Source organism: Aquarana catesbeiana, linkage group LG11 (genome assembly GCF_042186555.1).
Source record: "Aquarana catesbeiana isolate 2022-GZ linkage group LG11, ASM4218655v1, whole genome shotgun sequence".
NCBI lineage: Eukaryota > Metazoa > Chordata > Amphibia > Anura > Ranidae > Aquarana > Aquarana catesbeiana.
Window position 1 is genome coordinate 260,423,827 of NC_133334.1, and position 23,230 is coordinate 260,447,056.

At 46.5% G+C, this 23,230-nt stretch overlaps 1 protein-coding gene across 2 annotated transcripts; it reads right to left on the bottom strand.

Annotated features, from left to right (window-relative positions):
- Nucleotides 1–400: 400 nt before the first annotated feature.
- Nucleotides 401–19,837, bottom strand: MTHFSD (methenyltetrahydrofolate synthetase domain containing). Of its 2 annotated transcripts, none has more exons than XM_073605743.1 (8): nucleotides 19,665–19,837; nucleotides 18,374–18,477; nucleotides 16,549–16,662; nucleotides 15,875–15,988; nucleotides 11,254–11,344; nucleotides 9,408–9,520; nucleotides 6,083–6,208; nucleotides 401–1,383 (listed from the first exon to the last, which is right to left on the bottom strand). In XM_073605743.1, exons 1-8 carry the CDS (start codon nucleotides 19,690–19,692, stop codon nucleotides 913–915), a joined length of 1,161 nt encoding a protein of 386 aa, XP_073461844.1. In that variant the 5' UTR covers nucleotides 19,693–19,837; the 3' UTR covers nucleotides 401–912. The 2 variants fall into 2 exon arrangements, with proteins under 2 accessions (XP_073461844.1, XP_073461843.1); XM_073605742.1 differs by lacking the exon at nucleotides 16,549–16,662 and adding an exon at nucleotides 16,405–16,518 and having other exon boundaries at nucleotides 19,665–19,836.
- Between the last annotated feature and the right edge of the window lie 3,393 nt (nucleotides 19,838–23,230).

The window sequence follows — 23,230 nt, forward strand, 5'->3', positions numbered from 1 at the left end:
TGGTACCCAACCCCCCCCCCCCCCAAATGGCAGCCCTGAGGATGCATATGTAAAGGGATGTTTTTTCATATAATGCCTGAGAACAGCAGTACACTCACTGAAGTCAGCCCTAAACATCACAACTTTATATGGCAAACAGCAAAAATTATAGAGGACAGAAAAAACTGAGAGAATGACAATGTGGATCAGGAGCAAAAAAAAAAAAAAAAAAGAAAAAAGGTAAGCCTAGAGTTCAGCTCCATAGAGGGCAGTGGGGTGTACTTCCTGAAGCATAGGCTGCCCTTCTATTATCAGAAATATACAAGGAAAAGAGAGCGCACGGCTGCCCTAGTGTAATTCCATTTTAATGATACAAATGCATTTGTATCATTAAAATGGAATTACACTAGGGCAGCCGTGTGCTCTGTTTTCCTTGTATATTTCAAATTAAGTCCGCCACCCAGTGGATCTTTGAGAGAGCTGCAGCACCTAGAGCAAGAAAACGTTTTCTATATAGACTGTGAATATTTGAGAGTTGGTTGTGGGGTCAGCGCTGACTGTTTTGTTTTTGTGTTTGGACCTTCTATTATCTGCAATGGCATAAAAGATGTCTAAGCATTCTTTTTTTTTACATCACGCTTGTATATGTGAGTCTCCAGAGTATACTCCGGCATTACCAGCAGGCGTGTTCCAGGATCACTCCTTATGGTAGGGGGTGGGGTAGAGCTGCGGCAATACCTGGATGAAAACTATTGACCGCAATTAGACTGCCGTCCACAATGGCACGTGTGTGCTGTACCAACAAACCTCTCGTCTCCCCATGCATGCGCACAGGAAGCGGGCAGAGCTGTGCTCGCTGCTATAGGTCAGTATGCACCAACTTTAGCAATGCAGTCTGTAGGCATCCAATGAGATGTACCGATTTTCCTGGGCTTACTTCCTCTGCTCTTCACCTAGGCCACCTCTGCTCCGCTGACCTCTAGCCATCTCCACCCGTACAGGGTGACCCCCAATATTTAACCCTTCCAGCTTTTCCAGCACAAGTTGTGCGTGGGCTGGGTCGCTGTAGTTCAGAAAGGCTCTGCGCTGGGCTCCCTGCCAGGTGAGCTGGAGGGGAAAGGCGTCCCGGCTCCTCAATATACTCTTCAGTTCACTGACCCGTGTAGTAGAAGGGATATCACCGATGTAGACAGCGGAGCTGTCTTTGTGGTCGGCGGGTGCTGCCTTTGGTCGCACAGGTGGAGGGCGCGCCTCTCCGTTGGTGTGTGGAGAGGGGGAGGTATGATCGGTGCTCTTCACTGAAGAATCCGGCTCATCTTTCAGCGTCACGTCCTTCCCCAGAAGCCGTTCTTTGTCCCAAAGTTTCTTCAGGATCGGAATTTTCTCCATCATCTCATGGCTTATCTACACAAGAAAAAAAAAGTTTTCATTCACACACCCCCCATGTTCTAGCAATAGCAATTGCCATGCCAATACACCCCCCCACTGTCTATCTGAAGAAAAGAAGAACGGCTGTACATCCAGGTTCCAAAGTGCCTTTATTTGAAATCACCGTGATAACACCAAGGACACCAAAAAGCAGTCATGTAGACGCGTTTCACACAAACAACTTGTGCTTAATCATTACAATGACTATCCTGGCTGACGAAGCTTATATAAGACCGCCCCTTGCATCAACAGGTGCTTATTGGGCGGCCATAATCAGCAGCAGCTACACGTCATGATCAATGATTTATATAAATCACTAAACTAAAGAGCAACTCTATCCTCCCAACAATCATTACATATAAATATAGATACGTGTATAATAACGACGAGAGCAGAATAAAAATACACCTATATGCACAAATAAATAAGGGACACCCCAGCAACATCAAAATGTATTGAATATTAAAAACACTAAAGGGGATTGCGCTCCACACAAAGTCACTAACACTTTATAGTAAATATTTATACACATGTATCAAAAAACTACCAAAAAAAGATATTAAAAAACAAAAGAAAAAAAAAAGGAAAAACGTTCCATGAAGGGTATGTAAAAAAACAAACACAAACGCTTCATGAACACAAATTATATGCTAAACAAATTAGAAATTATATATACACACACACACACATACAATATCTATATATATATATATATATATATATATATATATATATATATATATATATATATATATATATATATATATATATATATATATATACACACACACACACACACACACACACACACACACACACACACTATATGTATACAAATAAAAATAATAAATACATTTAATCAATATTATGAATTCTGTACATAATATCCAACAATGTACTACTATGTAAGAAAACTTTCTAATGGTTTAAACACACAAACAATGATTTAAATGGCATCCCGACTTCTTATGCCGCGTACACACGAGCGGACTTTATGGCAGGCTTTGTCCGGCGGACTTTTCAACTGACTTTACGACGGACTTTCACAATGAATGGACTTGACTACACACGATCAACCAAAGTCCGACGGATCTGTACGTGATGACGTACGACCGGACTAAAATAAGGAAGTTCATAGCCAGTAGCCAATAGCTGCCCTAGCGTCGGTTTTTGTCCGTCGGACTAGCACACAGACGAGCGGACTTTTCGACCGGACTCGAGTCCATCGAAAAGATTTGAAATGTTTCATTTCTAGGTCCGTCGAACTTTTGGGGAAAAAAAAGTCAGCTGGAGCACACACATGATCGAACTGTCCGATGGACTCCGGTCCGCAGGACCAAGCATGCCGTAAAGTCCGGTCGTGTGTACGCGGCATTAGATAACCATAATAATACCGGCAACCAGAAAAAACTATCCACTATCCATGAATGTTGCGAGGCATTTCAATGCGTGCCACAATGGGGATAAAACAGCAATGCGGGTACAGGTAGGTCATAGGAAAAAAAAAAAAAAAAAATTAGGCTCCCCAAAAGAGGGGGTGATGCCTTTCGGACTTTGTGTCGGAGGGAGGTGGTCTGGATCTTTCATTTACAGACACGGATTCCCCCGAGGCTTAAACTTTGAATGGGACGTCCGTCACTTTTATGAATAGATCCAGTAGCACCTCCCTCCACCAAAATGTTGGGCAGTGTATTGGATGGCTCTGCAACTTAGGGATCTGTGTATTTAGCATAGCTATATCTTGATTTATTACCTATTAGGATGCTGTGGAATGAACCTTCAAGGTATTTGTTAGAGTCGATATATTGGTCCATAAATTTTTTTTTATAATTTTTGACATATAGGGCTTTGTGCATATATCCCCTTCCTTTCCTATGTAACACAGGTTTTTTGATATTACAAGTTTATTGTAGCACAAACACCAATTTGTGTTTTTTCTGGCTGCCGGTATTTACATATGGTTATCTAAGAAGTCGGGATGCCATTTAAAGAGGAAGTAAACCTTGATGGGTTTACTTCCTCTTTATGCTTTACCTTTGCAGGGAAACAAAGGGCTACTATGCACTGCATATTAGCCCATTATGTGTCACTTACCTAAAACCGAAGCCCGTGATGTCCCCAATTTCCTCGCCGGCTGGAAGCGTCCATCTTCCTTCCGGCTCTGTGACTGGCCGGAGTCGCGTGTGCGCGGGAGCCGCCAGTCACGGCATGACCCTTACTTGGAACGGCACAGCGTGAGATTTCTAAAGTGCGCATGCATGTACAGGGAATTGTAAATATCTCCTAAACCGTGGAGGTTTAGGAGATATTTACAGCACCTACAGGTAAGCCTTAATATAGGCTTACCTGTAAGTAAAAGTGTGTTGTAAAGGTTTACAACCACTTTAAATCATTGTTGGTGTGTTTGAACCATTAGCAAGTTTTCATGCATAGTAAGACATTGTTGGCTATTATGTACAGAATTTTATTCTTGATTACATTTATTATTATTTGTACACATAGGTTTTTTATATATTTTTCTAATTTGTTTAGCATATAATGTATGCTCATGAGGTGTTTGCGTTTGTTTTTACATAACCTTCATGGAACTTTTTTCCTTTTGTTTTTCTATGTTCTTCCCCCCCCCCCCCCCCCGCCATCTTTTTAGGTAGTTTTTTTGATACAGGTGTATAAATTTAATTATTTAATATAAAGTGTTAGTGACTTTATGTGTGGAGCGGGACCCCCTTTAGTGTTTTTAATATTCGATACATTTGATGTTGCTGGGGTGTCCCTTATTTATTTGTGCATATAGGTGTAGATTTATTCTGCTCTCGTCCTTATTATACATGTATCAATATTTATATGTAATGATTGTTGGGAGGATAGACTTGCTCTTTAGTGATTTATATAAATCATTGATCATGACGTGTAGCTGCTTCTGATTATGGCCGCCCAATAAGCACCTGTTGATGCAAGGGGCGGTCTTATATAAGCTTCGTCAGCCAGGATAGTCAGTAATGATTAAGCACAAGTTGTTTGTGTGAAACGCGTCTACATGACTGCTTTTTTGGCATCCTTGGTATTATCACGGTGATTTCAAATAAAGGCATTTTGGAACCTGGATGTTAGCTAGTCAGTTTGAAAAAAAGACACAAGTCCATCGAGTTCAACCATAAAAATAAATAAAATATAATAACATACAATCCCATATACCCAATCCTATTTCACAGTTGATCCAGAGGAAGGAGAAAAACCCCAGCAAAGCATGATCAAATTTGCTACAGCAGGGGAAAAAATTCCTTCCTGATTCCAGAGAGGCAATCGGATTTTCCCTGGATCAACTTGACAGTGCAGCCGTTCTTTTCTTCAATTATCCTACGGAGGAGAGCCGGGACGAGGATTCCTATCAGGTCCCTCTTTCCCCACAGTTGTCATGATTCTCTCTTTCTTCCTACCCCATTGCCTAGCAGTTTCCTTGCCTATGCCACCATTGTGTGGCAGTTTTCATGACCATAACCACCCCGTTGTTTAGATCCTTTTTTTTTTTTTTTTTAGGGATGCACTGATATATCAGCCACTGAAAATGATTGGCTGAAGATAGGGTTATCAGCGTTTTGCCGATAGAAAAAAAGCTGCCAATAATGGCATGCTGCGTCCCATTGATTTTAATGAACAAAATCGCCCCTCTCATTAACTTTAATATAAAAACAAAAAACGCCTCTTATTGACTTTAATATAACAAAATTGCATCCCATTGACTTCAATGCAAAAATGTCAGGCACAATTTTTTTTTTTTAAACTGTCCATTTCAGTTTTCGGCCACGTGCATCCTGAATTTTTGGTTTCAATACTGGATTTTATATTTTGGTGCACCACTACTTTTTTGCCCATATCCTGTTTTCTAGAAGCGTTTTCTGCCCACACCCCTGTTGTCTAGTAGTGTCAATACCCATATCCCCCCGTTGTCGGGCAGTTTTCATGTCCATATCCCCCCCCCCGGTGTCTGGCAGTTTTCATGCCCATATCCCCCCCGTTGTCTGGCAGTTTTCATGCTCATATCCCCCCCGTTGTCTGGCAGTTTTCATGCCCATATCCCCCCCGTTGTCTGGCAGTTTTCATGCTCATATCCCCCCGGTGTCTGGCAGTTTTCATGCCCATATCCCCCCTGTTGTCTGGCATCTTCCATGCTCATACCCTCCTGTTGTCTAGCAGTTATTATGCCCATAACCACCTGTTTTCTAGAACCTTGGTTGGTCTGGAGGTGTGGGCATTTTTAGGCAGGTTGCATTTACATGCAGGCCCCCATAGGTAATATCCACAAGTGATGCTGAGCCTCCATGCTTCAAAGAACTTGAATCCAACGGATAAAAAGGGTGTGCCAAGGACAGCCAGACTGGGAGGAAAAAGATAGATGATGCTGGACGTCCTCCAGCCAGGAAGGGAGTCGGGCTCTCTCTGACTTGCTGCAGCTTCTAATGCATATTGTGAGAAGCTCACAGTGTGCATTGAAATCAGAGTAAGCCCTTTCAGTTCAGGAGGGGAGGCGGTACAACTGTGCAAGACTGGAGGGGAGACAGGAGGTCAGACTTTATATATTTTTCCTGAACTCAATGAACGTCTTTTTGTTTTTAACCTGACTACATGAATATTGTCTCAGATTCTGTCTTCTTGTTCAGAAACAAACACAACAGACCTTAGACCAAATGATCCCTGTTGGCTTGGGGCGAGTACAGTCCGTCTTTATGACCCGGGTGGGTGTCAGGATGTAGTCTACGGTCAGGTCATGGTCACCCAGCAGCTCCTCCGGGATATCGAGCACCTTAGAAAGCAGAAGTAAAAGATAAGGTCCAATTAGTTATAGAGCAGGTACAATAGGTTCACCCCAGAGAAACACATAGGATGCATCCTCCTATTCTATAAAACACACACAATCCTGCTCCTATACCCACATGTGTTTAATTTCAGTTTAACTTCTTGCCTACCGGGCACTTTCACCCCCTTCCTGGCCAGGCCAATTTTCAGCTTTCAGTGATGTCACACTTTCCCGCACTAAATTTTTTTTGTTTTCCTTCACATAAATAGAGCTTTCTTTTGGTGGTATTTACTGTCCTTTTTATATTTTGCTGACCAAAAAAAAAAAAACAGAAAATTTTGAGAAAAAAATTTTTTTTTCATAGTTTGTTTTAAAATTTGGCAAACAGGTCATTTTTTTTTCGTTCACTGATATGCGCTGATGAGGTTGCACTTGATGGGCACTGTTTAGCAGCAGTGGTGGGCACTGTTAGGATCGATGTCCCTATAACAGAAGACGGTCTTTGGCTTTTCCTTCTTCTCTTCTCGTGCTGTGGGTGTGAGGAGAAAAAAAAGCAGATAACCGACTCGTGTGTGATCAGCTGTGATTGGCCCTTTACCGCGATATGTGATTAGCTGGCCCTTTACTCCGATATGTGATCAGCCGGCCCTTTACCCCGATATGTGATCAGCCGGCCCTTTACCCCGATATGTGATCAGCCGGCCCTTTACCCCGATATGTGATCAGCCGGAACGCGATAATCGCAGAGCACGCGGGCAGCGCGATTACGGAAGGACATCCATGGGCGCCCTCCCGGCATTCAGCTATAGCGAGGGGTGGCAAGCGGTTACACATCAAAACCAAAATGGCTTACTAATCATCCCCTTACTTTAACCTCTCTGGATCCAAAATATTAATGTTGTCCTTTATAATTATGGATAATGTAAAGCTGGTCATGGAGTATGCAACATCTGTTATGTGCTCTCGCTGCGATTTCTAGATTTGCAATTTGCCCGAGACTCGTAAGACACTGTTTAACCACTTCAATACCGGACACTTTCACACCCATCCTGCCCAGGCCAACTTTCAGCGAGGTCAAACGTTCAATGACAAGACTAGACTAGAGCTTTCTTTGGTGGCATTTAACCACTTGCTTCCTGGGCACTTAAACCCCCTTCCTGCGCAGACCAATTTTTAGAGCTCTCACACTTTGACAATTGCGCGGTCATGAAACACTCTACCCAAATTCAAGTTTTATAATTTTTTTCACACAAATAGAGCTTTCTTTTGGTGGTATTTAATAGGGATGCACCGAAATTTCGGCCACCGAAACATAGCGGCCGAAAATGGCCCTGTCGGAAAAAAATTCCTGGTCCCGCCTATCAGCGGGGCTTCCTATATCGTAGAAGAGGGGAGAACCGCCGCCGCCGCCTGTTTGATTACAGCGCCGGGAACATCACAGCTTTCATTTCAATAGCTGTGTGTTCCCCGCTGCATGTCGTCACATACAGCCCCTCCCCCTTGTCCGGGCACTTTGATAGACAGATCACCCGTCCCAGGATAGGACCCGGCGCTGTAATCAAACAGGCTGCGGCTCTCCTCACCCTTCACTGGCTGCAATGGGGACACAGGCTGCACTACTGGGGACACTGGCTGGCTGCATCTGACGGGCACTGGTGAGGCTGCATTGATCACTTGTATCATGTCTGCAGTCTCTGACTCTCTGACCATGTCTGCAGTCTCTGACCATCTCCTGTACCATATCACCAGTCTGACCATCTCCTGTATCATGTCCGCAGTCTCTGACCATCTCCTGTACCATGTCCTCAGTCTCTGACCATCTCCTGTACCATGTCCTCAGTCTCTGACCATCTCCTGTACCATCTCTGCAGTCTCTGACCATCTCCTGTACCATGTCCTCAGTCTCTGACCATCTCCTGTACCATGTCCTCAGTCTCTGACCATCTCCTGTATCATGTCTGCAGTCTCTGACCATCTCCTGTACCATGTCTGCAGTCTCTGACCATCTACTGTATCATGTCTGCAGTCTCTGACCATCTCCTGTACCATGTCTGCAGTCTCTGACCATCTCCTGTATCATGTCCTCAGTCTCTGACCATCTCCTGTACCATGTCTGCAGTCTCTGACCATCTCCTGTATCATGTCCTCAGTCTCTGACCATCTCCTGTACCATGTCCTCAGTCTCTGACCATCTCCTGTACCATGTCCTCAGTCTCTGACCATCTCCAGTACCATGTCTGCAGTCTCTGACCATCTCCTGTACCATGTCTGCAGTCTCTGACCATCTCCTGTACCATGTCCCCAGTCACTGACCATCTCCTGTATAAAAATATTTTTAAAAACAGTCACTTCCGGTATCAGTGTTGTTTTAGTATCGGTTCGGGATCAAGGAAGATTTATTTTCGGTATCGGTTTCCGCACCAAAAAACCCATTCGGTTCATCCCTGGTATTTAATCACCACAGTTTTTTGTTTTTTTCGCAGAAAATAACACCAAAAAAGACCAAAAATTTTGGAAAAAAAAAAAGTTTCATAGTTTGTTATAAAAAACAGGTCATTTTTCACCTTCATTGATGTGCGCTGATGAGGCAGCACCAAAGGGTACTGGTAGGTGACACTGATATGCACCTGTAGGTGGCACTGGTGGGCCCTGCATAGCAGCAGCGCCTCTCCGAGTTCAGGACCGACCTCCTTCTGTCAGATGCCGGTGATCTGTACAGGGGGTGCACAGTGCAGAGCCGCCAACTGTGGGGTACTAGGGGACCCCCGAGAGGCCATAAGATTTCTAATAGTATGCCTTAGGTGCCTGCATTAATTTTCCTTTTTCAGCCCTCCTCCCTCTATTTCCAGCTGGTGATCCTGCCAGTAACTGTCCTAAAGTGACAACCCTACCTTGTATTATAACCACTGAGAGAGTCATAGTTGTCAGTGAGGCTGGACTTTAAACAAGTCTTCCTCTATACTGGGGGGGGGGGGGGGTAGGTGATTTACAGAAGGTGGATGACACACAGTATTTCTGACAGGATCAACAGGCTTTTCTGTACTTGCTGAAATTGCTCTTAGCCTGAAAAAAAAAAAAACTGATGCAGTTGCCAAAATGTAAGAACCGGTACTCTGCAATATATTACATTTTTGTCCTTGGGTTCAGTACAGCTTTAAAAACAACGATATCCCAAAGATGGGTTCCCCTTAAATGTCTCGCTCACCTGACAGTCATGAACAACAGTGACTACGATGGTTTGATCCGTCACCGCCCCCATGGCCACCATCATGGCGTATTCCATGTCTGCAAACCCCTCTCCTTTTCCGATCCGCCACCCTGGGGAGGAGAGAGAAAGTTACCGAACTGGGTGGGGTGGACTAGACAGTTTACTGGACTTAAAGTAGAAATGCCAAGTAAAAGAGGTTTTAGAATGTTCTAGACACCCCCATGCCCCCCCCCCCCCCCCATGTATAAAAAAAAAAAAAAAAAGTACCCTCTCCTCCTTGGTCCAACACCATTGCCATTCCTGTTCATGGCAGATCAGCAGTTGTGTCAATGAGCCCATTTCCTGTGAGCCCAGCCTATCATTTACAACCCTGTGGATGTAGGGGGTGCAGACTAATGGGGGGGGGGGGGTTGCAGAGTAATGGGGGCCGTAGGGGGGAATGCAGAGTAATAGGTGGCGTAGGGAGTGCAAAGTGTGGAGTAAAGGGGTACATAGGGGATGCAGAGTAATGGGGGATGTAGGGGGGTGCAGAGTGTGTGGAGAAGAGGGGGGATGTAGGGGGTGCAGAGTGTGTGGAGAAAAGGAGGGGAGTGTGCAGTGTGAGAAGAGGGGGATGTAGGGGGTGCAGAGTGTGTGGAGAAGAGGGGGGATGTAGGGGGTGCAGAGTGTGTGGAGAAACGGGGGGGATGTAGGGGGTGCAGAGTGTGTGGAGAAGAGGGGGGATGTAGGGGGTGCAGAGTGTGTGGAGAAACGGGGGGGATGTAGGGGGTGCAGAGTGTGTGGAGAAAAGGAGGGGAGTGTGCAGTGTGAGAAGAGGGGGATGTAGGGGATGCAAAGTGTGTGGAGAAACGGGGGGGGGGGGGGGGGTGCAGAGTGTGTGGAGAAACGGGGGGAGGGATGTAAGGGGTGTAGAGTGTGTGGAGAAATGGGGGGGGGGGGGTGCAGTGTGTGTGGAGAAGAGGGGGATGTAGGGGATGCAAAGTGTGTGGAGAAACGGGGGGGGGGTGCAGAGTGTGTGGAGAAACGGGGGGAGGGATGTAGGGGGTGCAGAGTGTGGAGAAATTGGGGGGGGGGGTGTAGGGGGGTGCAGACAGTGTGGAGAAATGGGGGATGTAGGGGGTGCAGAGTGTGTGGAGAAAAGGAGGGGAGTGTAGGGGGTGAAGCGTGTGTGGAGAAGAGGGGGGGGGATGTAGGGGGTGCAGAGTGTGTGGAAAAACAGGGGGGGGGGGTGCAGAGTGTGTGGAGAAATGGGGATGTAGGGGGTGTAGAGTGTGGAGAAATGGGCGGGGGGGGGGGTGCAGTGTGTGTGTAGAAATGGGGGTGGGTGTAGGGGGTGCAGCCTGTGTGGAGAAATGGGGGATGTAGGGGGTGCAGAGTGTGGGGAAATGGGGGACATAGGGGGTGTAGAGTGTGTGGAGTAATGGGGGGGATGTAGGGTGTGCAGAATGTGGAGTAATTGGAGGATGCAAACGTTCTTTCCTCATGGCTTAAAAAATTTCCAGACATTTGACATCTCTAGTCAGGCGTGGGGAAAACAAACCGAAATCACTCAGGTGAATGAGGGGGGAAAAAAATAAATAAAAGAGAACATAGCAGTTCTACATAGCATGTAGTTGTGTGCAGCCTGACTGAACTTTCACTGGTTTGTTGTTGCAGGGAGAAGCAAACTGGTGGATATGTGGAAGTTGTATTAAGTGGCGCGGCTTGGAAGAGGCATTGCAGTCATGTCGGCTCTCACTGGTGATGGAGGTCGGGATTTACATGTTACCTTCCACCTTAATATCTATGCAGGACCAACGCTCTGGTTATAGATGGCATCGGTGGGGATGAACTGAGAGATTACCTTTTTCTGACACCGCCACGGAACCCACCACTACCAGATCCACCTGCACTGCAGCGTCCAGCCCCAGGGGGACGCTGTAATCCCGCACACCCTGCAAATAAGAAAAACAATACATAACACAGGAGGATTAAAGAAGGAGAAATACCTGTGTGCAGAAGTGACAGATCACAATCCCTGTTATTCAGCACAGAAATCTTTCTGTGCTGGAAAAAAGCATTACAAGGGCACATCATCTTCTAGTGGGTTTGTGAGGGACAACGCTCCATGTCTAAACAGTTGTTACCTTAATGCAGTGGTCATCAACCTGTCCTCAGGACCCACTAACAGGCCAGGTTTTATGTATTACCTTGGAGAGATGCAGACTAGAATACTGCAATCACTGAGCACCAAATGATATCACCGGTGATGTATTTCAGTTCTTGCAAACCTGGCCTGTTAGTGGGCCCTGAGGACAGGGCTGATGACCACTGCTTTAATGCATTCATTAAGGCAAAAATTGTTTAGGCTTTAGAACCACAGGAGCAGAGAAATTCTTACATTTCTGCTATGGGCCAAGTTATTCACCACTAGAGAGATACAAAGTAACATTGCATCTCTCTCATAGGTGTGTGCAGGGAATGTGCCAGGTGTGCCTGGGCACACCCTAATCACTATGTGCAATGACCATTCCCCTTACTGCCCGGCTTTCCCTGCGTTTGCCCTGCAGTGCTGCTGGCTTCTCTCCTCTCAGTTGCTGTGGAGGATGTTCAGGATGGAGACTGGGGGAGGGGCTACTAAATATGGTATTTACCAGCACCTTCCTTTTCTAAATTAACACAGTGAACACACTCACTTATTGTGTCCATACATAACTAAAGCATAGTAAACTGTGTTTACTGTGATTCAGTTTGTGAGTGAACAGGAGGCCACTCAGCATAGATGACTTCCCATTCATTCACTGTCCCCAAGTAATCAAACTTTTGTATCTACTTTGTTTTATTCATCAGCAGATCAAAAGGTACAAGCTTCTATCTGCATGTGATATCACTAAAAGTAACTTGGAAAATGTTTGTTTGTGTGTGTGTGTGTGTACACACACACACAGTATCTTACAAAGATGAGTACATCCCTATATGAAAATGTCCAAATTGGGCCCAATTAGGCATTTTTCCTCCCCGGTGTCATGTGACTCGTTAGTGTTACAAGGTCTCAGGTGTGAATGAGGAGCAGGTGTGTTAAATTTGGTGTTATCGCTCTCACTCTCTCATACTGGTCACTGGAAGTTCAACATGGCACCTCATGGCAAAGAACTCTCTGAGGATCTGAAAAAAAGAATGGTTGCTCTACATAAAGATGGCCTAGGCTATAAGAAGATTGCAAAGACCCTGAAACTGAGCTGCAGCATGGTGGCCAAGACCATACAGCGGTTTAACAGGACAGGTTCCACTCAGAACAGGCCTCGCCATGGTCAACCAAAGAAGTTGAGTGCACATGCTCAGCGTCATATCCAGAGGTTGTCTTTGGGAAATAGATGTATGAGTGCTGCCAGCATTGCTGCAGAGGTTGAAGGGGTGGGGGGTCAGCCTGTCAGTGCTCAGACCATACACTGCACACTGCATCAAATTGGTCTGCATGGCTGTCATCCCAGAAGGAAGCCTCTTCTAAAGATGATGCACAAGAAAGCCTGCAGTTTGCTGAAGACAAGCAGACTAAGGACATAGATTACTGGAACCATGTCCTGTGGTCTGATGAGACCAAGTTAAACTTATTTGGTTCAGATGGTGACAAGCGTGTGTGGCGGCAACCAGGTGAGGAGTACAAAGACAAGTGTGTCTTGCCTACAGTCAAGCATGGTGGTGGGAGTGTCATGGTCTGGGGCTGCATGAGTGCTGCCGGCACTGGGGAGCTACAGTTCATTGAGGGAACCATGAATGCCAACATGTACTGTGACATACTGAAGCAGAGCATGATCCCCTCCCTTCGGAGACTGGGCCGCAGGGCAGTATTCCAACATGATAACGACCCCAAACACACCTCCAAGATGGCCACTGCCTTGCTAAAGAAGCTGAGGGTAAAGGTGATGGACTGGTCAAGCATGTCTCCAGACCTAAACCCTATTGAGCATCTGTGGGGCATCCTCAAATGGAAGGTGGAGGAGTGCAAGGTCTCTAACATCCACCAGCTCTGTGATGTCATCATGGAGGAGGGGAAGAGGACTCCAGTGACAACCTGTGAAGCTCTGGTGACCTCCATGCCCAAGAGGGTTAAGGCAGTGCTGAAAAATAATGGTGGCCACACAAAATATTGACACTTTGGGCCCAATTTGGACATTTTCACTTAGGGGTGTACTCACTTTTGTTGCCAGCGGTTTAGACATTAAAGTGGATGTAAACCCGAAATTTTTTTTAATTTTTTTTTTTTTTATTTATATCATACTGTAGAGTATAAGATTTCCTATCATTTGAGCCCAGTCTTGCCACAAGGAGTTAATCCATCTCTGAGCAATCCTCTTTTATTGTTCAGTGAGACAATTCTTGACAAACTGAGAAAAACTTTGTCAAATCCCCCCCCTTGCTGTGAGTGACAGCCTAAGACACAGGCATTATTTTTTAATTCCCTCCCCCACTCCTTTCTTCAGCAGCTCTGCAAGGGTTGGCTGCTCCACACCTCAGCATGATTTGGCATGCTGAAGTCATGTGGTTACTTTCCTGTCTTTTCACTGGATGTTAGAGATCATAGCAGAAGTTCAGTGTTAGAAATACACAGGAGAAAATGCATATTGACAAGGGGAGTGTAGAGGTGGGCGGGGAGTCTACTGACATCACAACTCCACCCACGAGCTCCAGACAACAGTCCCACCCACAGAATATGCAGTTTTTCGGGTCTCATAACAGACAGAGGGGAGACATTTGACAGGTAAAGATACATGCAGGAGACATGTATATCCTTATAGATGACCCCTATGGCAATAGTTTAGAAAGGATCACATTGGCTTTACATCCACTTTAATGGCTGTGTGTTGAGTTATTTTGAAAGGACTGCAAATTTACACTGTTATACAAGCTGTACACTCACTCAAGTGTGGGGTACATTTGTATTCAGCCCCCCGGAGTCAATACTTTGTAGAACCCCCTTTCACTGCAATTACAGCTGTAAGTCTTTTTGGGGATGTCTCTACCAGCTTTGCACATCTAGAGAGGGACATTGTTGCCCATTCTTCTTTGCAAAATAACTCAAGCTCTGTCAGATTGGATGGAGAGCGTCTGTGATCAGCAATTTTCAATTCCCAATTGGATTTAGGTCTGGACTTTGACTGGGCCATTCTAACACATGAATATGTTTTGATCTAAACCATTCCATTGTAGCTCTGGCTGTATGTTTAGGGTCGTTGTCCTGCTGGAAGGTGAACCTCTATCCCAGTCTCAAGTCTTTTGCAGACTCTAACAGGTTTTCTTCTAAGATTGTCCTGTATTTGGCTCCATCCATCTTCCCATCAACTCTGACCAGCTTCCCTGTCCTTGCTGAAGAAAAGCATCCCCACAACATGATGCTGCCACCACCATGTTTCACGGTGGGGATGGTGTGTTCAGGGTGATGTGCAGTGTTAGTTTTCCGCCACACATAGCATTTTGCATTTAGGCCAAAAAGTTCAATTTTGGTCTCTTCTGACCAGAGCACCTTCTTCCACATGTTTGCTGTGTCCTCCACATGGCTTCTCACAAACTGCAATTGGGACTTCTTATGACTTTCTTCCACAATGTCTTTCTTCTTGTCACTCTTCCATAAAGTCCAGATTTGTGGAGAGCACGACTAATAGTTGTCCTGTGGACAGATTCTCCCACCTGAGCTGTGGATCTCTGCAGCTCCTCCAGAGTTACCATGGGCCTCTTGGCTGCTTCTCTGATTAATGCTCTCCTTGCCCGGCCGGTCAGTTTAGGTGGACGGCCATGTCTTGGTAGGTTTGTAGTTGTGCCATACTCTTTCCATTTTCAGATGATGGATTGAACAGAGCTCCGTGAGATGTTCAAAGCTTGGGATATTAGCCGCTGGCTGAAAAAGACAATACCTGCAGGCATCATCCTGGTATCAGCTCCCAGTACATCACTGGTCGGCAAGTGGTAAATAATACCTTCGTCCATAACAAGGGTCCAAAAGGAAAAAAAACCTTGGACCCAACCTGTATTATGCTTTTCCCTTTGGGCCCTTAATATGGACTAAGGTATTATTTTAAAGGGGATTTTGGACATAATATAGAACTTATAAACTGATGTTTAGTTTGTTTATGCAAATACCAAAATGCCTTGATGGATGGGTGTCAGTCTGGAGCGTTCCTAGGCAGGCTGTATTTGCATAGGTAACACCCACATCTGATGCCGAGCCTCCATTATTTAAAAAAATCTGAACTCCAATGAGTGAAAAGGGGTGGGCCAAGGACATTCCGACTGGCGAGGAAAGGGCTGGATGATACTGGGCATCCTCCAGCCAGGAAATGAGGCGGGGCTCTATCTGACTTGCTGCAGCTTCTAGCGCCCATTGTGAGAAGCTCACAGTGTGCGGTGAAATCAGAGTAAGCCATTTCAGACTAGGAGCGGAGCCGGTACAACTGTGCAAGACTGGAGTTAAGATTTAAGGGTTGTCCTACCTGTGAGGTGGAGCAGATCCTCAGAATCTCTTTGGTGGCCCCAGGGGGAGGGGTGATCCTGTTGAAGAGGCCGGAGCGGAGGCGTGGTGTGGGGACCAACAACGTCTTATGAGCCTGCAGACAATAAGGAACAGACCGATATCATTCCAAAGTGTGTGATAGGACTTGTCATTCTAAAGGCCAGTGACTTGCATGCCCCCCCCCCCCTAAGTTATGCAATTAAAATTTATGTCAGCATATTTGTCAACTCCTTGGGGAGGATTAATTAAAAAAAAAAAAAAAACATAAATAAAAAAGGTGCTGTGCGAATGTTCTATGATCATCAGCTCCATCTAGTGGCCATAATGGGGTATTTTCCTGAAATAACGCACTATGGCCACTAGATGGCGCTGATGATCATAGGGAATAACCAGAGATCTACTTATTAGCGGAGATAATGTCATATTTCACGTATACATCAGAAACTAGAATTAGAATGGGAGTCTCTGACATCGAGTTCCGGATCTGGTATGGATTTCGGCTCACCCTACCTGCAAAGCCGCCAGTCGCACGCCTTCCAGGGGCTTGTCAGGGTCCACCTTAACCTCCCGCGTTGTTTGGAAGACCCCCAGGGAGGCGATGTTCTGGCCGGCCTGCCGGGAATTCTAGACAGAGAGGGAAAATCGGTTACTTACTTCCAGCGTGAGGAAGCGTGCGTTCTTCTGCGGCGTGTCGGGGTTTATCTTAATGTTCGTCGCCCCCTGGAACTCCTGCAAGACCCTCAACCTCTCACAGGCTTGTGCGGCCCCCTGGACACCGACAGGAGATATATATATAAAAAAATTTAAAAAAAAACATATACTTTATATAATATTCTTCAATTAAAGTGAATGTGAACCCCAATAATTAACTTCTTTGATTGGCTCCCTTTGGGATAGTCATATCTGACCTCCATCCTCCAGTTGTACCGTCTCCTCTCCTGGACTGAAATGGCTTACTCTGATTTCACCGCACACTGTGAGCTTCTCACAATGTGCATTAGAAGCTGCAGCAAGTCATATAGAGCCCCGCCTCATTTCCTGGCTGGAGGATGGCCACCGTCATCTAGCTCTTTCCTCCCCAGCCTGAAGGTCCCAGGCCCACCCCTTTCATTCATTGGATTTGTCATTTCAATTATGGAGGCTCAGCATAAAAACATGGCAGAGGCTTTAACCCTTCACTGCTCCCTGTAGAATGAAATACGTTTGGCTGGAGTTAACCACTTGCCGACCAGCCGCCATCACTGTACTGCGGCAGGTCCGCTCGTTCCCGCGAATCGCCATCATTGTACGTTGGGTTTGGGGACTCTATTTTGTGGGCACCCACTGGCCAGCGGGGGGAGGCAATCAGCGGGTGGGGAGCGGACTCAATGTCTGCTGGCCGCCCGCGATCATTCCCCGCAATGACAGGACGGGGATCTGCACTGTGTAAACAAAGCAGATCTCCGTTCTGACAGGAGAGATCACACAGATCCTGTCTTTCTGCTATGCAGGAAGACGGATCTGTGTGTTTTCCCAGGCAGCCCATCCCCCCATACAGTTAGAACACACCTGCAGGGAACACATTTAACCCCTTGATCCCTGATGTTAACCCCTTGCCTGCCAGTGACATTAGTACAGTGACAGTGCATAGTGCATATTTTAGCACGGATTACTGTAATAATGTCACTGGTTCCCAAAACAGTGTCAGTTAGGTGTGCGATCTGTCCGCTGCAATGTCGCAGTCCCGCTAAAAATTGCTGATCACCACCTGTTAAAAATAATTTTAAAAAATAATAAAAATGCCATAAATCTATTCCCTATTTCACAAACCAATCAATATGCGCTTATTGCGATTTTTTCAAAGTCGAAGAATATATATCTGCCCAAACTGAGGAAGAAATTTTTTTTTTATATGGTTTTGGAAAATTTATTATAGCAAAAAGTTAAAAATGTTGCTTTTTTTCAAAATTGTCGGTCTTTTTTCATTTATAGCACAAAAAATAAAAACAGCAGAGGTGATCAAATACCACCAAAAGAAAGCTCTATTTGTGGGGGAAAAAAAAAAAAAAAAAGGATGTCATTTTTGTTTGGGCACAACGCCGCACGACCGCGCAATTGTCAGTAAGGCTGCATTCACACCCGAGCGTATCGTTTTCAGGCGGTTTCGCACGTTTTTACCACAATTTTGTACAAGCCAAATGGTCACCAATGTAAAAAGAAGAAAAACGCATGTAATCTGCCTTAAAAAAAAAAAAAAAAAGCTCCAGAACTTGTTTGAGCTTCAGGCGTTTTGGAGATGTGATTTTTCCCTCCAGCGTTCTGTAGCTTCAAACTACAAAACGCCGAGGTGTGAATGGGGCCTTAAAGTGACGCAGTGCCGTATCACAAAAAATAGCCTGATCATTAAGGGAGTAAATCCTTCCGGGGCTGAAGTGGTTAAATCTTAAGGGAGATTGGGCAAGGAAGGGTGCGGGACGGAGGGGGGAGGGGCAGCTGGTACCTTGAAGTTGGGGATGCGATGGTGGACGGGTCGGGGAAAATCGGCCAGATTATTCTTCTCTATATAATCCCAAACCTTCTGCCGGATGTCCCACTTACTGCAACCTGAGAGAGGAAAGATAGAGATCAGTGGCATTATATGATGGCGACACTGAGTGGGGGGAGGGGCTGGTGGCAGCACTTGGCATGGGGTGAGGTCGGTGATGGGTATTGGGTGGAGTCAGATGGCAGTGCTGGGGGGGGGGGGAATGGAAGATGGAATCAGCGGCAGTGCGGGGGAATGGGATCAGCGGCAGTGCTGGGGGAGGGGGAAGTGCTGGGGGGGAGGGGTGGGATCAGTGGCAGTGTTGAGGGGGAGGGGATCAGTGACAGTGTTGGGGGGGGGGATCAGTGACAGTGTTGGGGGGGAGGGGATCAGTGGCCGAGTTGGGGGAGGGGGAATTACTGGGTGGGATCAGTGGCATTGTTGGGGGAGGGGGGTCAGTGGCAGTGCTTGGGGGGGGGGGGGGGAGAAGAGCAGGGGGGAGGGGTGGGATCAGTGGCAGTGCTGGAGGGGATGGGAAGAGCTGGGGGAGGGGGTGGGATCAGTGGCAGTTCTGGGGGGAGGGGGTGGGATCAGTGGCAGTTCTGGGGGGGAGGAGAAGAGCTGGGGGTGGGGGATCAGTGGCAGTGCTGGAGGGGTGGGATCAGTGGCAGTTCTGGGGGGGATGGGAAGAGCTGGGGGAGGGGGTGGGATCAATGGCAGTTCTGGGGGGGAGGAGAAGAGCTGGGGGGGGGGGATCAGTGGCAGTGCTGGAGGGGTGGGATCAGTGGCAGTTCTGGGGGGGAGGAGAAGAGCTGGGTGGGAGGGGGTGGGATCAGTGGCAGTTCTGGGGGGGAGGAGAAGAGCTGGGGGGGGGGGGATCAGTGGCAGTTCTGGGGGGGAGGAGAAGAGCTGGGTGGGAGGGGGTGGGATCAGTGGCAGTGCTGGGGGGGAGGAGAAGAGCTGGGTGGGAGGGGGTGGGATCAGTGGCAGTGCTGGGGGGGAGGAGAAGAGCTGGGTGGGAGGGGGTGGGATCAGTGGCAGTGCTGGGGGGGAGGAGAAGCGCTGGGGGGAGGGGGTGGGATCAGTGGCAGTTCGGGGGGGGGGGGGAGAAGAGCTGGGGGGAGGGGGTGGGATCAGTGGCAGTTCGGGGGGGGGGGGAGAAGAGCTGGGGGGAGGGGGTGGGATCAGTGGCAGTTCGGGGGGGGGGGGAGAAGAGCTGGGGGGAGGGGGTGGGATCAGTGGCAGTTCTGGTGGGAGGGGTGATCACCTGCTGTCAGTGTCATTCCCTCCTCCATGCTCAGTGTCTCTCCGGTGTTGTAAAAAATTCCCTCCACGTGTCTCCACTGACACCTACAGGTCTTGAGATGGGACAAATCTCACAGAACGGAGACTTCCTCTAGCTCCTCCCCCTTCACTCTATCGGATCAGCTGACTTTCTTTCCAGTTTCCGGCCCCGGGTGGCCACACTCCATCTTTGTTGTGGGCAGATTTCTTTCCAATAGGCGGCGAGGCTGGGTTACTATGGCAGTGTACGGAATATACAAATTTCCCATCATCCCCCTCATCGGAGAACACCAATCACCTCCCTTCTCCACAGTACAGTGTAGGGTATGGACACGCCCCCAGTCACATGGATCCATTGGATTGACCACACCTACAAATCCAACTGTCATCCCTCCACAGTGATCTCCTCTGATCATTAATAATAATAATAATAATAATAATAATTGAAGGTGGGGGAGGGGATCTCCTCTGATCATTAATAATAATAGAAGGTGGGGGAGGGGATCTCCTCTGATCAATAATAATGATAATAGAAGGTGGGGGAGGGGTAACACATTAGGTGAATGAAGTCACATCTCACCATCAGATATATTTTGTACTCTCAGCAGCTGATCTGATGACTTGCTGGGTATGGATCTCCTTTATAATCCTCCTCTATACTCAGTTTTGCTCCAGAGAATATTTTTTTTTGCACGCCTAAAATTCTTCATTTTTGGCAATAAAATGACCGAACCCCCCAGAACATGATATATTTCCAGAAAGCAGAGGCCCTGTAGAATAAAAAGCTGACAGCTGCGAATTTTTATGTCACATGATATTTGTGCGTCTGTTTAGTAATCGCAAATCTTCAGGAAAAAATATAATAAAACAAGTTTTATGCAAACGCACACAATATAATACCCATTTTTGGTAAAATATAAAAGATGAGGTCACATCAGGTAAATAAATACCAAACATGGTAAGTCTATGACCTCTTTCACAATGGAGGCATTTTTCAGGCACTAAAGTGCTAAAAATAGCACCTGAAAAATGCCTCCCCTTACGGCCCCAGTGTGAGAGCTGAGTGATTTCAAACTGGGGCGCTGCGATTGGCGGGACGTTAGAAAAAGTGCTGCAAGCCGCATCTTTGGGGCGGGGGGGAGGGACGGTGTATACACACCTCTCCTAAACCGCCCCTGCCCATTGAAATGAATAGGCACCGCTGCCGAAGCACCTGCAAAGCGATTTGGCAGCGGTGCTTTTCAGGCGCATTTAACGCTTTCTTCAGCCGCTAGCGGGTGTTTAAAGCACCCCGCTAGCGGCTGAAAGGCTCCACTAAAACAACGCTAAAACTAGCGGCGATTTACCGCTAACGCAGCGTGCTGGCAGTGTGAAAGGGGTCCTAATACTGCCTGTGCCCGTGATATCATTAAAAAAATGACGGTACCCAGTAATCTCCATAGGTGACACTTTAAAAGCCTTTACAGCTCATCAGTTTAGAGGTAACCAGGAGCTCTGGTGATAGAATTATTGTTCTCACTCTGACATTCGGAGCACCCTGTGTGTGGGGCAACAGCAGTTACAGCTGTTTTGTTTTTTTTTTTACATTTTTTTTTTTTTAAATACATTTTATTATATTTTTGTATAACCTCTTGCTTACTGGGCACTTAAACCCCCCTCCTGTTCAGACCAATTTTCAGCGCTGACGCACTTTGAATGACAATTGCGCAGTCCTACAACACTGTACCCAAATGAATTTTTTATCATTTTTTCCCCACAAATAGAGCTTTCTTTTGGCGGTATTTGATCACCTCTGCGGTTTTTATTTTTTTGTTAAAAAAATTTAAAAAGACCGAATTTAAAATTTAAAAAAAAAATTTTTTTTTATATTTTGTTATAAAAATTTTAAAACAGTTAATTTTTCTCCTTCATTGATGTAAGCTGACGAGGTGGCACTGATGGGCACCGATAGGTGGCAGTGATGGGCACTGATGGGTGGCAATAATTTGCACTGACCGGTTACACTGATAGGCAGCACTGCTAGATGGCACTGACTGGCACCAGTGGTGGGCATTAATAGTTGGCACTGATGGGCACTGTGGGCACTGGCAGGGGGTACTGGTGGCACATATGAGGCAGAATTGCCTCTTCCTCTTCGGGACCGATGTCCCTTGCAGATAAGCCGGTGATCTGCTTTTTTTTCTCCTTGCGCTGTCAGCGTGAGGAGAAAAAAAACAAAAAACGATCACAGAGCTTTTGTTTTGATCATGTGATCAGCTGTCATTGGCTGACAGCTGATCACATGGTAAGGGGCCAGGACCGACCCACCAGTGCCACCTATCAATGCCCATGAGTGCCACCTATCAATGCCCACCAGTGGTGCCAGTCAGTGCCATCTAGCAGTGCTGCCGGGACCGGCCCCTTACTCGGATCGGTGATCACCCGAGTCTCAGTGACTTGGCGATCACAGCGAGCTCCGCGCGCACCCTGCAGGAAATTCAGGTCCGCGCTGTGGCCGTCATTCAGCTATAGCGCGGATGTCAAGCAGTTAATAAAACTTTTTTCTTTTATTTATTAGATTTATTTTTTTTTTTTACTTGATTGCTATAACAAGGGGTTATGTAAGGCCCGTCTCAATAGCTTATCTATAGATGGCGCTGTACTTGAGCTTCAGTATTAGGTGTCCGTTTATGAAGCCACTGATCACAGTCCATAAACGATTTATGAAACAGTGATAATGGGGGGGGAGAACAAGTTTGAACACGTTCTCCTGCCGATGATCTCCGCACACTGAGAATCCTCATCGACTGACACAGAAACGGGCAGTTTTACGAAGCTGCGATCTCAGCGCTTCACTGGCGATCTGTGTCAGAATTCACCCTCCCCCGATTCGCCAACTCAGAGGTGGAGAATCGAGGAGTGAAGAGGGAATTCTGGAATAAACTGGCATACAGAGAACGATATCCGCTGAGAATGCCGGAGAATGAAGCAGTGACTTTTTTTCACTGCTTCATAAATGGACACCTTAATCGCATAGCCCCCAACTGTCCCTGATTTCGAGGGACTGTCCCTGATTTGGAGCAATGTCCCTCTGTCCCTCATTCCTCCTCATTTTTCCCACATTTTGGTCTGATCTATATAAATATATATAAAATGAACTTGTTATCTATCAAAAAGTGTTTTCCAGCGCTAAACCTTTCATCTGATTTCTAAATTGCTGCATTTGTAAATTGTAAAGCCAATATAAAAGAATAGTAGTAGTAAAAAAAAGCACTTGTGGGTTTACCCAATCTTGTTTTTTTGTACAATTCTCCTTTAAGGGGGCGTGGCAAGGGGTGTGTCCTATGCCTGCATACTTTTGCTGATAGGTGCCCCTCATTCCCATGTCAAAAAGTTGGGAGGTATGTCAATTGGAAAATCTAGGGGTGCTACTTGATGCTTTTTAACCTTTGATCCATATGTACAAAATGTTGTCGGAACGTCTCTTTTCCACTTGAGAACTATTGCTCGTCTGCGTCCTAGGCTATCATACACTGTAGATGAAAAGCAGATCCATGCATTTCTGTTCTC